At 42.1% G+C, this 14,150-nt stretch overlaps 1 protein-coding gene across 1 annotated transcript in view; it reads right to left on the bottom strand.

The window, feature by feature from the left end:
• LOC139347176 (trichohyalin-like) overlaps nucleotides 1–13,467 on the bottom strand; it is a 54,737-nt gene extending 41,270 nt beyond the window's left edge. The window contains exons 1-4 of the mRNA XM_070986665.1: nucleotides 13,355–13,467; nucleotides 10,443–10,536; nucleotides 8,654–8,833; nucleotides 7,659–7,928 (exon numbers count right to left, since the gene is read on the bottom strand). Coding sequence (XP_070842766.1) covers nucleotides 7,659–7,928; nucleotides 8,654–8,833; nucleotides 10,443–10,536; nucleotides 13,355–13,467 — 657 coding nt within the window. The remainder of the gene's footprint in view (nucleotides 1–7,658; nucleotides 7,929–8,653; nucleotides 8,834–10,442; nucleotides 10,537–13,354) is intronic.
• Between the last annotated feature and the right edge of the window lie 683 nt (nucleotides 13,468–14,150).

Below are 14,150 nucleotides of genomic sequence, written 5' to 3'. Positions count from 1 at the left end.
TATCATTTTCATACTTCAGAAGTGTGGAAAGAATGGAAAGTGGAAAAACCAAAAAGTCAGCCAAAGGGGTTGTGGTTGGGAGGGGTAGCTGGGCCTGTGTGTGTGTATTTGTCTCCAGCTGAATTTTTGCTTTCACCGGCTGACACATGGCCACATGCACTGCATATTATATTCCCAGGCAGATTTATGTTTAATCCAGATATTATTTGTAGGTGTTGAGTATAAGGAGTAATTTAGTTTTTTTTAAATCTTCACTCCTGAGCCACTCCCATGATCTTTTACGAGGCATTGCTGTTGTATATGCTTTATTTTGGCATTTATTTCCCCCTTGGATGTGGTTTATGCAAGAAGATACGATCAGACTACACTGCACCCCCATGGGGAAACTGGTCCTTATGAGGCCAGATGAGACCACATGATGAATTTTCATTGCATTTATAATTTTGGCTGTAGAGTCGATTTCCAAGCTAAGGGTGAGAGGAGAGCCACGGCTAAATGAATGTAAGCATAACAGTGACACAAACGAATGCAGTGAATACTTTTTTCTTTCTTTTCCGTACCTCAGAGCGAAGCAACTCCTCCTTCTGGTGACACTCTGACAGCTCGCGGTTCTGTCGCTCCACCTGCTTCCTGCTGACCTTCAACTAAACAGAGACAGAGAGTGTGACAGGAAACGGCTCAATAATTACATTAATTTTAATGATAATGCGATAAACCTTATATAACCTACTTTGAAGCTTAATTAGATGCAGGGTGAGATCTGCTGTATGTTTTTGTCACACTGAAGGCACTTGAGGTTCAAAAAGTGACAATGTGGAACAAGAACATTTGCAGTTAATGAAACTGCAAATGAACAGAAACAAATAAAGACACAGATGGACCGACAGCGTGATTTTTTTGCGAGTGGCAAAGAAAAGGTTTGTGATGTAGGAATAGTCAGGTTCTTTCTCTCTCACTCTCACTCTCTCACACACACACACACACACACACACACACACACACACACATACACATACACACACAGATCGACCAGGACAGGCCAGGGATGAGCACACCCCATCTGATCTGTGGCCCGTTCATTCATTAGACCCATGCTCTCCCCTATTGATTTCAGCTTAAATAATGAGAAAGCTTATCCAAAAATCTTTAGCATTTGGGCTCCAACTTAAGGGAATCGATGGGGCCATTTCCCATTTTGAACAGCACATACGCAGGGGTTTTATGTACGGTGAACGGGACAAATCCCGATGCTGATAAATCAATAGGCCTTTTTGTCGATGGACAGGCATGCTTGCACACACACATGCATGCATACATGGACACACATGGCTGACAAATGGTATTTTTGAGGCAATTAAAGTGAGCTGTAAACATATGAAGGCCAATCAATTGGTCAGTGAGGTCTATTATCAAGGCTTTAACACTGATTTAGAAGGGGCTTTAAGGAGCCAGCGGCTTTAAGTGTGGCATAGTCTCTTATGCAGATCAACAGCAGCTAGAGACCTGCACAGATCAGTGGTGCACAGTGCTAAGCTGCTCACACAACAAGATAGGATACATGTCACCAGCACAGAGCCTCAAAACTGCTGCTGCAGCGAACGATGGGGGACTTTTGTAAATGTTGGCAGTGCTGAGGAGAAGTGAAGTGAAAATGTGCTTCTATGGGACTTTAAAAGCCCATTTTTGTTTATTGGCATACGTTATGTTCAAAAGTTTTATTATTTAACTGAACTTCGTCTAAAATTAAAAAAAAACTTTAGCCAATATCGTAGCAAAACATTTATAAATGATATTTTTGCTGCTTATCAAATCTTTGCAAACAAACAATGTCGTCAGGAATGGCGGCAATATTAACTCCCTCGTAGCCACAGGCGTTGCTGAAGAATTATATCATATATTCTCTCCATAATTCATAAAAAAATGACAGTTTGCATCTAGGTGAAATAAGAAGAGGGGAGGGGAGGAGCTGCGTGGTGGACAATTCTATTTTAGCAGGGGTAGACAAGCTTGTTAGGAGGAAAACGAATACATCAGTGCTGTCCACCCTCCAGGCTTTCCCCCCCACTGCTTCCACTTTACTAAAGGTGAGACACATGCGTTAGCAAAGCTAACCTACAGACAACATTTCCCTGAGGTAATTGGTTCCGCATTAATATTCATTTGATTCTGTATTCAGCGGCTATGACAAGCTTCTCTGCTTTGATGCTCTGTGCCTAGGTCTCCTCGCCCACCACACAGTGTTAACCAACCCCACTTTCTCCTGCTGTCTGAAATACCACAGTCATATAAATCTCAACCAAAACCTGTTTCGCCTCTAAGTGCGTTACTTTTGTCTCTGGTTTATCTCATTTTGACTCGTGCAACGCGCCCCGTTCTTTCATTCCACTGTTTCAGTCTGGTTGATCTGGTGCGTGTGCATGTGTGTTGCTGAGGCATGACATTTCAATTGTGCATCCAATCAAATTGGCGGAGAGGCAGTGAGGAAGGTTGGGGAGCGATGAGGGGTGCGGGGGTGTTCTGAGGGTTGCAGACCAACCGTTACCATGGTGAACCACTTCTGTCAAAACCACCAAGGTCACAACTGCTGACCTGCAGTGTTATGGGACTTCTGAATAGCATACTGTATATGGTCATGAGGATTTCGCTCTTTCTTTCTTTGTTCTTTTCCTTTTTTTCTTTCTTCATTCTTTCTGTCTTTCTTTGCACAAGCCCTTCTTGCTTTCTATTTTGCTTTACTACATTATTTTTCTTTCTGCCTCTCATCATCTTCCTCTCTCTCGTTTTCCATTTGTCTTTCCCACCATGTATAACCGCATTTCCTTCATTTGGCCTTTTTTCCTTTTCTTTCATTTTTAAGATTGACTAATTGTACCATTATGAGACCCGTGGTGTTGCTGAATCCATTATGTATGGCCTGCGCTGGCAGTGAGTCTGAACACGGCTTGTTTTTAGTCATTATAATTCAGTTTGCTAACACACAGCCATTGTGCTAGAGTGGGGTTAAGGGAGATGGTATGATAAAATATTGAGGGCGAGCAAGGCAGCTGCAGATGCTAGCTGTCATGTGTGAGCGAATGAATGTTATGACAAGCATGTTTAAACATTCATGCGGGGAGGAGAGTTTAGGAGGGCTTTTCATTAACACCAATATGTCTTCGTCTCCCCGGTGCAGACACTGCTGGTGTAAGCATGACAACAACAGGGAGGAGAGGAATTAACATCTTGAGAGGAAACTGTCACAGACACACACGTTGAGAGAGGTAGAAACACTCGATCCTGTGCATGAGCACACACAAACATACGCATCTTCCATCGGCTGAGTGCTCTTTACTACCTCACATCTGACATGAAAAGTGCTAAGTGAAATTGACACTCTACTTTCAAACTCTATCAGACAGCAAAACAACTTTCTCTTGTTTACCAGGACAACTATCTGAAAGTGTAACATCGTGTTCTGAGCTGATCAAATAGCTGACAGTAGAACTGAGCAATGCATTCAGATAGGAAGAGTGCAACGGGTTCTCACATCAACTACAACAATGACACAATAGAAATGATTTTTCAAAGGAAGAATAGGGATGTGGGAGGTTTCTAGGCCAAACTTACATCACCCACCATGCTGTTAGGTTGTCAGGAGATTTGACCTGGTAGCAACAGTGCAATCACTTGACAGTTCCTGGAGACTAGAGAGAAGAAAAGCTATTTGTGGCATTCGTTGGGAGCAGAGCAATGGCCAATCTCTTTACATAACCTTGACGAAGCTAGATGAAGAGACACTTTAACAGGTTGGGGGTTGAAATAACAGTGTTGTGGTAAAATGGGTGAACAGTATGTCCTTGAAAAAAAAAATGTTCATATATTCTTTTAATCTCTTATCCAAGTCCTGTCAACATATCATCTGCAGCTTTTGATGAAAAGCACATGGTATGTATATTACACTAGCGCTATCTTGTTACTGTGGCATGACATTATGTAAGAGGTATACACGTTTTGGCTCACTAAAAATCAAATAGAGTGCAAAATCAATATCTATGCTGATGATCTCATGAAGTCAAATCAAGGCAAAGGAGAAAAGAGGAGCATCAGATATTCTCAACATAAGTGGCTTTGACTCCCAATATGTGTTTGCATAACATGAGCTTTAGATAATGTCATAAATGGCTTTAAATGCTGCAAGGTGCATTAAAAATATGCACAGTCATCAGTTTTAGCTACACCTTGATGCAAACAGTTTGAATTAATCTAGTTTTCACTGGTCAAGCAATCCCATTTTGATATTCAAATCCGGTGCCTATGTGTGACAGTGCATGTTCGTGCAAGACTGATCTAATCAGTCTTAAATCAGTTAATAAGCCAAGGACAGGGAGGAGATGACTCAGCTGATGTGAGCATGAGCTAATATTAGCATCCCACCCCCATTCAAGACCTGCACCGCACAGAGTAGCATCCAGTGTTCGGGCTTTCCATTATAGAAGTGCAGGCGTTGGGCGTCAAGCACTGCAGTTTAGCTCACCTCAGTGAATTACATTAGCACATTAGCAAAGGTGCCATGACCTAATGCTAATGCCGGGTGCAGCATTTACAACCGGATTCTTCTTTTCCAAAACACCTTGAGCCAACTTTGAGGGTAGCCTTTAATCTGCCCTGAGAAAGAAAACCAAGGGCGAGCTATGTGAATGAAAAAAGACAGAAAAACATGGAGAAGACAGACAGACAGACAGACAGACAGACAGACAGACAGACAGACAGACAGACAGACAGCGTTTAGCTCACAGGTGGTTGAGATGCGAAAACATCTCAGTTGCCATTCTTTAAAGACGCTGAGCTCCAAAGCACACTGCGACTCGTGTCATCATGTCAAATAATTCTGACTCTGTGTTTTAATTGAAGCTCTCCCACTGGCAGCCATACAGACCAAACCAGAGGAGCAGATGAGTGCTACTCTGTCAAAACTAATTCTCATCTACAAACTCCACATGACAAACTGCATGCCTAAATGTTGCAAACATGGGCGCACATGCCACAGAGGCAAACAGTTGCACTCATGAGTACTTGATACATACAAACATACACAAGTGTGCACACTGAAACTTAAACTGCCCATTAATTAAAAGCCAGAGTATGCAGCTGAGGCGGGGAGGAGGGGGGTTGGTGGGGGGGGTTGCGACACCACAAATCTGGGAGACTTCCTGTAAGACATAAATCTGTTGTGTTCTCTCTCTCTTCCTCTTGCCGAGGCACAACAAAGACAGTCTTGTCTGGGTGTCTCCCTCCCTTCTCTCTCCTCACCATTCATTAGAGGCACAAGAAGCCGTGGTCAGGTTCAAAGAAAATCTACATTCTCTCCCTTTCAGTCGCTCATTCATTCCCTCTGTCTTTTGCGTTCTGGTTTGCTCTCGCTCCTACCCATATTCTCCCTCTCCCTATCTCTCGCTGCCCCTCTCCCAGTCTCTCCCCCACTCCTCTCTAAACACCCTGTCTTCCACATGGCCCGGATAATGAGTGGTGAAGCTAAACGAGAGGAAACACGGCTCACTATTAGGATGGGAACGCTGACTGAAGGTTTTAAATAAACGGAGAGAACTTGAGGCCAAATTGTATTTCCAAGGACATAAACTAATGGAACAGGCAGACATTCTCTGAACAAATACACGCTCTGTTTAAACTACCATAATAGTTGTAAAAATATACATGTCCATGTGGATCTAACTGAGAGACAGGCTGGCAGAAGGCTGTATAAATGCATATGTCCTCACATAGGCAAGTAGAAAAAAACACAAAGACTGCTTACATGAATTCAATACCACTTATTTCCTTGGTGTGAAAAGCCTATTACCTCGCTTTCAAAAGCAGAACAATAAGGACGTGAAAAAAACATAAATGCTTGTCTATGTCATTGAAAACTAATTAGGCAAATGTGTTTTCTTAAGTGTCTCTGATATGCTCTCAGGCATATAAATCCACACCCACATATAAACACAAAGGGGAGCCCTCCCTGCCTCACTCTATGAGGTTAATTGGGTTATCTAGGCTGATTAGCATAACTAATTAGGATGCTTGTTAACAGATAAGTATTATTTATTCAATTAGCGCTCTGGGTGCATGTATGATGCTGTGCATGTGTATAGATCCCCTTCATCACTGGCACAAGTTCAAATGAAAATGAAGCAAAGCTAAGTAGGCATGAAGTGAGACCTGTGGGTGTGTGTGTTCACTTCATCATTTATCTGTTCAACACACACAGATGCTCACCATCAGGTGCCAGACAGCCCCCCCACACACACACACACACAAGCGTGCCAAGCTTGCCATGCTGCAGCTCTTAAATCCCTAATCATCATCATTAGGCCTCTGTTTAGCATAATTAGCACTGTTAAGCAGATGAGCTGAGTCGAGCCAGGCTGTGCCAGTCACAGCAACTGACATATGTCACCTTTCCGGCACCTTTCCAAGCTGCTGAAGAGGATACTTGTCTCCATCAGGTGGGTTTATGGCACATTTGCATGTTTTCACTGATTGCTGATGGATAATGTAGCAGCTGATGCTCGCAGTGCACTCTGACGCAATGAGTACAAAAAAAAAAAGTCCAAAAGGGACTTCTGTTTTTTGAAGGCTTGTAAAGTGACACGGTTCTTGCAGTTATATCAGTTAATGGAACAATACTGAGCTCATTTCACCAATTTATTCATTCATGTTTACAAATGCAGATGCTGCCTTTTGTTTGCGATGCTTAACGTGCGCTTCAAGCCGACAGTAAACACGAAAAAAGCAAATCAACAGCACTCCTCTAGTCTTCAGCTCACAAGTGAAAACTCACAAACACACTCCAACACTCACAAATAACCAGAGAGGGAAAATGAAAGAGAGAGAAAGAGAGCGGGAGAGCTACATTTACTGAAATTAAACATTTTCTCATCAGCCTGAGGGTGCAGCAGGCCCACTAATGTATTATTCATCCCCACTTCACAAAGGAACATTAATCAATTATGAAGATATGAGGATCTTAAAGTATAGAGGAGAGACGAAGAGCGGCCCGCTCGTATTAATATGCGGCCGCAATCGTGCGCCCCCCCCTCCACCCCCCACCCCCTTGCTCCTCAAATCAATATTTTGCAGATTAATTTGGAGCGGTTGTGGCGAGATGGCAGGATGGAAGGAGGTGGGGGGGTGTGGGGGTGGAGGAGAGGACAGAGTGTCTGAGGTCTGAATTAAGGTGAAGTATTTTGTTGTTTTTTTCTTCCATGTCTGTGTAAGTGCACACGCATGCGTGTAAATATGATGTCCTCTGTACTGTTGTAAGTAAACATGCTAAAACATCTCAATTAAGAAAACTTCATACAAAATATGACTAAAGGTTCAAAACATGGAACATGTCAAACATGTGAATTGTGTAATGAATTGAATGAATCTGGTCTTAAATTAATTGTGGATGAAGGTGTGTTCCTGCGTGTGATATTCTGAGCTCTTTTGAGTCCCTTGGTTTTACAAATCTTTTATTTGGAGGAGCTATTTGAAAACGAAAAAGCGTCATTTCATACACGAGAATTAAAGTGAGGGAACACAATGAAGAGAACCAATTTTCTTATTTGCAGCTGAGTTTACACATTGAGTAGTCTGGTTAGATACAATAGATCCACTTAGTACATTAATATACTCACCTCAGAATTCAAAATAGCTGCTTTCTCAGCCCACTTTCTAACAGCTTCAGCACAGGCCTTCCTCTCCTCCTCTATCCCCCTCTTCCACTCCTCCTCGCTCTTCCTCTCCTCCTCCTCTCTCTTTTGTTGCTCATGCCTTCTCCTCTCCTCCGCCCTTTGATGCTCCTTTTCGTGGTTCAGTCCCCGCTCGTCTTCTCTTTGCCTCCGTTCCTCCTCTTTTCTCTCCAGCTCCTCCTGAAGCTCCCTCGCTCTGGCGCTCAGCTTGGAGAGCTACAGTCAGACAGGAAAAAAACAAAAAAGGAGAAATGTGCAGGCAGTCACATCTCTGCACTCTGTAAAACAAATGAGGTACCAGTCACTTAATCTAAAAACTAATCTGAAACATCAAGAGGCCATTGCAAGGCAGCATCTTGTAAGACAGCTGAGGGGAGAGGAGGTTAAAAAAAGATGTTTGAAGTGCTTGATTGGCAGCTATTCAGTACATTATCAGCTATTTCTTCATGTACATTATCTACCGCGCATATGAAAGTACATGCGTGCACACAGGAATCCCAACTTACTTTACACTTCTACTCCACTGCACTAGATTTGACAGGTGTAGTTATTAGTTACGTTCCCGGTCAAGATTTTACATATTTCTTAAAAACATTAAATCAGTGGCTTCCAAAATTTTGACTTGCGACCTCGGATATAAATCAGCACCTAGTTGCGCCCCCAGATGTCAATGGTATCAGATGTCGATGAGGTTCTCACACAGTTCACTTCAAATTATCCAATATTTCACAAAAGAAATGGGGCAACACATGCTGATGCCATCTAGTTCAATTATATTTGAGAGAGGGCAAACATCTCTACAGCAAATATCTCCAGAACAGTCTAGGTATTTTGGAGTGAACTGGCCCTTTAAGTAGGATTTTTACTTGTTTACATTGTATACATATGTTTACATTGTATTGGTACTTTTACTTCTTCGGCTCACGCGAGCCTCTGCCCACCTGAGCATGTGTGTCGGCCCCCTCTTGTTGCAGCAGCTGCACGTTAGCTTGCAGTTTGGTGATGCAGATGTCTTTCTCAGCGATCTCCTTCATGTTGTCTTTCTGGATCCGCTGCAGACAAGAGAGCTCGCTCTGCAGGTGCACCAGCCTCTCACTACTTTCCAGCACCTGTGCTGCAGTCTGGGCCATGACAGAGTTAAAATGTTAAAGATTCAAAGGAAGGCATTGTCAGTGAATGTGATTGTTGATTACCAATGTCATGCAATAATCTTAAGATATCCAACAAAACATCAGTAGCATTTCATGCACATATTTATATTAATTGTTAATATCCCATTTTACAATAGAACTGTTTTTAATTATGGAAGACTGTCATCTGCCATAAGTATGATTTATTAAAATGTCTATATTTAGTCCACTCCAAGTAAAACCAGTTTATATCTTAAATCCTAATGTTGTTTAGTTATTTATGGTGCTGTCAAACTGTACAGACGAGACAATGAGTGATGCAAAACATGAGCCACTATAAAAGAATGATCATGGCATGGTTTACAGAAAGGAAACACTGCAACCATGTTAGCAATTCACATACCATTACAGATGAAAACCCTCTGTGCAGACAAATGCAAAGGAATTAAATATGAGCCTGCATTGTTTTCATTGTTAAGGATATATGGTTGTTTTAATTAAGGCTCACAGGCGTCAGATTCTGGGAACTTATTCAATGCGTACAACTTGCTTATTGAGAACAAACACAGATGAAATTCTGTGGCAATCATCTTCATCAAGTCTGTGTGTGTATGTGGGTCTGTGCCAGCACATTTATCCGTGCATCTGCATTGCAGACGTACCAGTTAAGTAGAAACACAAGCAGAATGAGAAAATATATCAACATTTGTTGAAAATATGATTAACAAAACAAGCTCCAGTTACTCTACTTGTTTCTCTAAGGCTCTGTAATCACACAAACCACTAATTAGCACCAGTGCAAATGAGTCAACTCACAGGCAGCATAAACAAACAGTAACCAGCCAACACACACATAAACAACCAACAAGCCCGGGTTTACCACAAGCACAAATCTATGTGTGTGTGTGCATTTCTGCAAGCCTGTGTGTGTTTACGTGTGTCTTAACCGTAAGCCACAGAAGACAGTAAAACAGCAGTGGGTATAATTTAGTGACACCCTGTAAGGAGGTGTGGGAAGGCCGTAAAAAACTCTCCCTTTGAATCCCGGCCGGCGACGCCATGTTTGTTACCCAGGGCTGTGAGATATGCTGGTAATTCATCACACACGCCTCAGCTTCCTGTTAAACCTGGCTGCACATGGAGCACTTCTAGCACAGCTGCCAAACCAATATCGTAAAAAAAAAAAAAAAAAAAGACTTCTCCACCTCTTAGAGAGCCATCTGAACAATACCAAGCAGTCTCTAAAAAAATCACCTAAACAAGTCATTTAATTGTGTGGGCAGTCTCGCAGCTGTGATGAAAAAAATCTGCTGAAATGATAAGATTCGATTTCTTTGCTTGCATTGCAGGCTAACTTATTTTAGGAAGTACCTTGAAACCCATGACAACACTTTGAAATAAGAGAAGTCAGTTCAAATACATGTAGGTGTGTGTATGAAATATACTGTAGTCAAATTCGATAAAAAATGTAATTATCGTAACTCATAGGCAGACGTGTCCACAAAAGGTTTTAAGAATGGACACAATCTTAAAACCTTGTAACAAACTGAACTCCAGTCCAGTTATTTAACTTTTGTTTTTGCTGGAAATTCTCTCTGACCTCCTTCTCCAGATCAGAGATGGCCATGTCCTTGGTTTGCAGCTGGATTTTCAGGTCTTCTAACTCAGATGTGATCTGGACCAGGGAGCCAGCACTGTGGCAGAAAAAGAGGGAGAGGATGACAGATGACAAAGAGCTACAGGAAACACTAGACAAAGGTAAATTGTTGATATATTCTCTGGCACAATTTCCAGAATGTGTATTGAATGTGTCAAAATATGAGCTTAATGACAGATATTAAAACCTAATTATCATCACCTGATCTAAACACCGGAAAATGTTTATGTGCAATGTTTGCTGTCTTAAAAATGACAGAAACGTCACAAACCTGTCGCAAAATTCATCCTAAACGAACCTTAATTAAGATGTTTAATTAATGAATGTAATGCTCTCTAACATAAATAAGACGTAAAGAAATAAATAAGCCATCCACTATGTGAACGGGATGCAGTGTGTATACTATCCAATATGTGATTCATAAAAAAATCTAATTCAAAAGCAGCAAAGAGATGCTGAGCCTGGTGAAATTTGTGCTAGGTGACAGCAATTGGAGCTGATATGCACGTGTGTGCGTGTGTGCATGTATGTGCGTGTGTGTGTGTGTGTGTGTGTGTGTGTGTGTGTTTCCCAGCGGTGAAAATACGTTAACTCTGCCCAGACACCTTTCTGAGTCACCAGTGACAGCTGTCACACACCCGAGATGGAAGGAGAAAAAAAGAAAAAAAACAGATCACACAGTACTGTGCAGTACTCTTCACAAACACACAGGCACGTACAAACACACACACACACACACACACACAATTTCATATTTACCAGCAGCCTCATGAGATGAGTTATTCTGATGAAACTTTGCGCAGATTAAAAATGTTAAACTCACATTTGATCAAGCGTGTCTACACGTTCGCACCAAGCAGGGAAGGAAAGGCAAGATTTGACAAAAGTGACATGTGAGTGGATAGAGAGCGCTGAGAGTTAAATCTTTCACTTCAGGAAAGAAAAAAAAACAAAAACTTTTCAGTCAAATGGAGTAAAAGCCACAGAGGAGACTGTGAAAACACTGACTTTAGATTATAGTTGGTTTCTGTCTCCAGAAGAGAATGGGAAAGTGTGTGAGCCGCTGTGCTACTAATTCACTTTCTATGCCACTCGAACTACAGTGTTCCTCTATTATGAATTATCACTTTGCAGAGCATTTCACTGAGAAAATGCTTAAAAAAAAGAATGCACATAAACAGTGCGTACTCCTAAGCATCAACAAAAGCTTTCGTGTGTGTATAAATGCGTAATCTTTCACTAATGATATGTATAAATTTCAACTCTCAAGGTCAAAACAGCTGTATTATAATGTAATTTCTCTTCCTATTTCGGGCCTTTTAGATGGAGGGTGAAAAGCATGGTATTTATAGGTATTTTTTCATTTCCCTGTCAGTTTGGTGGAAAAAAAAAACTATACTTAAATCACCCCAAATTTAAGAGAGATTTTTTGGAGAGTGGTCTGAAATGGGAACAAGTTGAAAATGGAAAGAGGGTTTTGAATGAAAAGTAACTGCAGCCAATTTCAACCTTATTTTCACCTGCGCAGTGGGGTGGTGGGCTTAGCGTGCCGTGTGTATAAGAGTGTACACGAACATGTGGACTACAGAACACGCACTCTAGCAGAGACATCATTTTGTCTTAGCCAAGTATTCTTTTTAAAAACAAATACGCACATACCGATTTAATATACAGTCAACAAAGATTAGACAATAGAAGAAGAAAATAAGCATAGTTTTTATTACTTAATGGTACATAAGGCTCTATTCTCTGCAACATTAATGTAGTAATAGTAGATTTTTATACCCTTTTGCTTGTTTGGGAAAATAAATACAACAACATTCAGAGCAACAAGTTAAGATGCAAATATATGCATGTCGTTCAAGGTTTGTGTGTGTGTGCACGTGTGCATATTAGGTTGTGATAATGCATGGAACAAACAAGCCTATATGATTTACTTTTTGTTACATACAATAACGTAGTTGTGCCAAACTAATGCCATAATGTTGAACCAACAGATGAACAGGGAATCCCGATTTAGAGCCATAAGTGTTGTTATGATTACTGCGTGGACAGAGAGAGCAGGGCGAGTGAATATGACCGAGTGTGTGTGTGTGTGTGTGTGTGTGTGTGTGTGTGTGTGTGTGTGTGTGTGTGTGTGTGTGTATCACCGTAAATGTGTGTGATATTAAAGCAGGCTCTCGATATCTCAAGCTGTCACTCAGGCCTATTAGGCAAGGCTAACAAAATTAGTCATGAATATGCAGTAATAACATGCAAATTGCCACCCCTTCCCCCTGCCTCGTGTGTGCGTGTGTGTGTGTGAGCATGTATGTGTGTTTGCCCTTAGGGCTATAGACATTGGCTCTGTAAACCCAATTCTTTCTACATCATTACAGCAACGAGACATAATTCATAAGACAAATATAAACATGCATGTAGGCTGGCATGCACAAGCACACACACACACACACACACACACAGGTCCCCTACACTGTGGTCTCCACATGCCAGGGCTTATATACTGCAGGTGGTTGTGAACCATTTTTATGCTGAGCAAAGACTTGTAGGCTTTCCTGTGCCACATTTTATGCTTAAACACACACACATCTGTGCATGAGCGTACACAAACATGTAGATCGTCTGTTGCCTCCATGTCCCCAGGGTGATGTTTGATACAGCCTGGGTGCTGCCACAGCAATTAACCTCCCTGTTAATGAGAAGAGCTGTCAAGCAGCCAGATGGCACCGCCTGGCATGCTGCCATGCACACACACACACACACACACACACACGCACACACACGCACACACACACGCACAATCCTGTCTCCCCCTGCTGTACACCTAACTGTTGCTGGTTGTCAGCGCCCCTCACCCCTCCCTCTTCACTTCTCCCCTGCATTGTCTCTCTATGGCTCTCCATCCTGCCCCTCTTCCCTCCCTCCCTCCCTCCCTCCCTCCCTCCATCTCTGGCAGCTGCTTATCCATGTCGCAGCACTGCAGATGTCACAACTCACCAGCTGGGAAAACGGCAGGGGAGGAGAAGAGAGGAGACAATTTTGAGAGAAGAGGAGGAGTTTGTTGCATCTCCATATTTGACAGGGAAGCAACTGGGGGAAGATTTATGGATTCATACATGACTGATTGATTAAGTCTTTAGATTTGTTGGTTCAGATTTTTATTACAGATTGTAAGGACGTTAGAAATTGTTTCCAAAGTCAGTTTTATCATTGTAAATTTTAAGTATATGGAATTTTTTTAATATATATATCTATTTATGAGAGTGTGTAGATATGTGTGCTGCACATGTCCTGCACTGTGTGTGTGTCTGCGTGTGTGTGTGCGCGCTAATGAGCGTGGCACTTGGCCGGGGCACGGCCCGCTGTGTGTGCCTGTCTGCATGTCCACACAGCAGCCCACCAGGCCCGCGTATTGATCAGTTAGCTTGGCCTAATAGGAGAAGAGGAGCCTGACCTGGGAAAGTCAATATGGAGAAAAAGAGACATATCCTCCTCCCGTCCTGAGAGACAAGTGGAAGAGAGAGGGAGGGAGAGACAGAAAGAGTGAGGGGAGAGATAGAGACAGAGATAGAAAGTAATGTGCATCTACCACTGTCCTTGCAAAGGAGAAACTGGCAAGGGAAGACTCGGGAGACAGACAGAAACAGCTGG

This window comes from Chaetodon trifascialis, chromosome 18, assembly GCF_039877785.1.
Source record: "Chaetodon trifascialis isolate fChaTrf1 chromosome 18, fChaTrf1.hap1, whole genome shotgun sequence".
NCBI lineage: Eukaryota > Metazoa > Chordata > Actinopteri > Chaetodontiformes > Chaetodontidae > Chaetodon > Chaetodon trifascialis.
The sequence above is the reverse complement of the archived record's forward strand: the minus strand, read 5'-3'. Positions and strand labels throughout refer to the sequence as shown.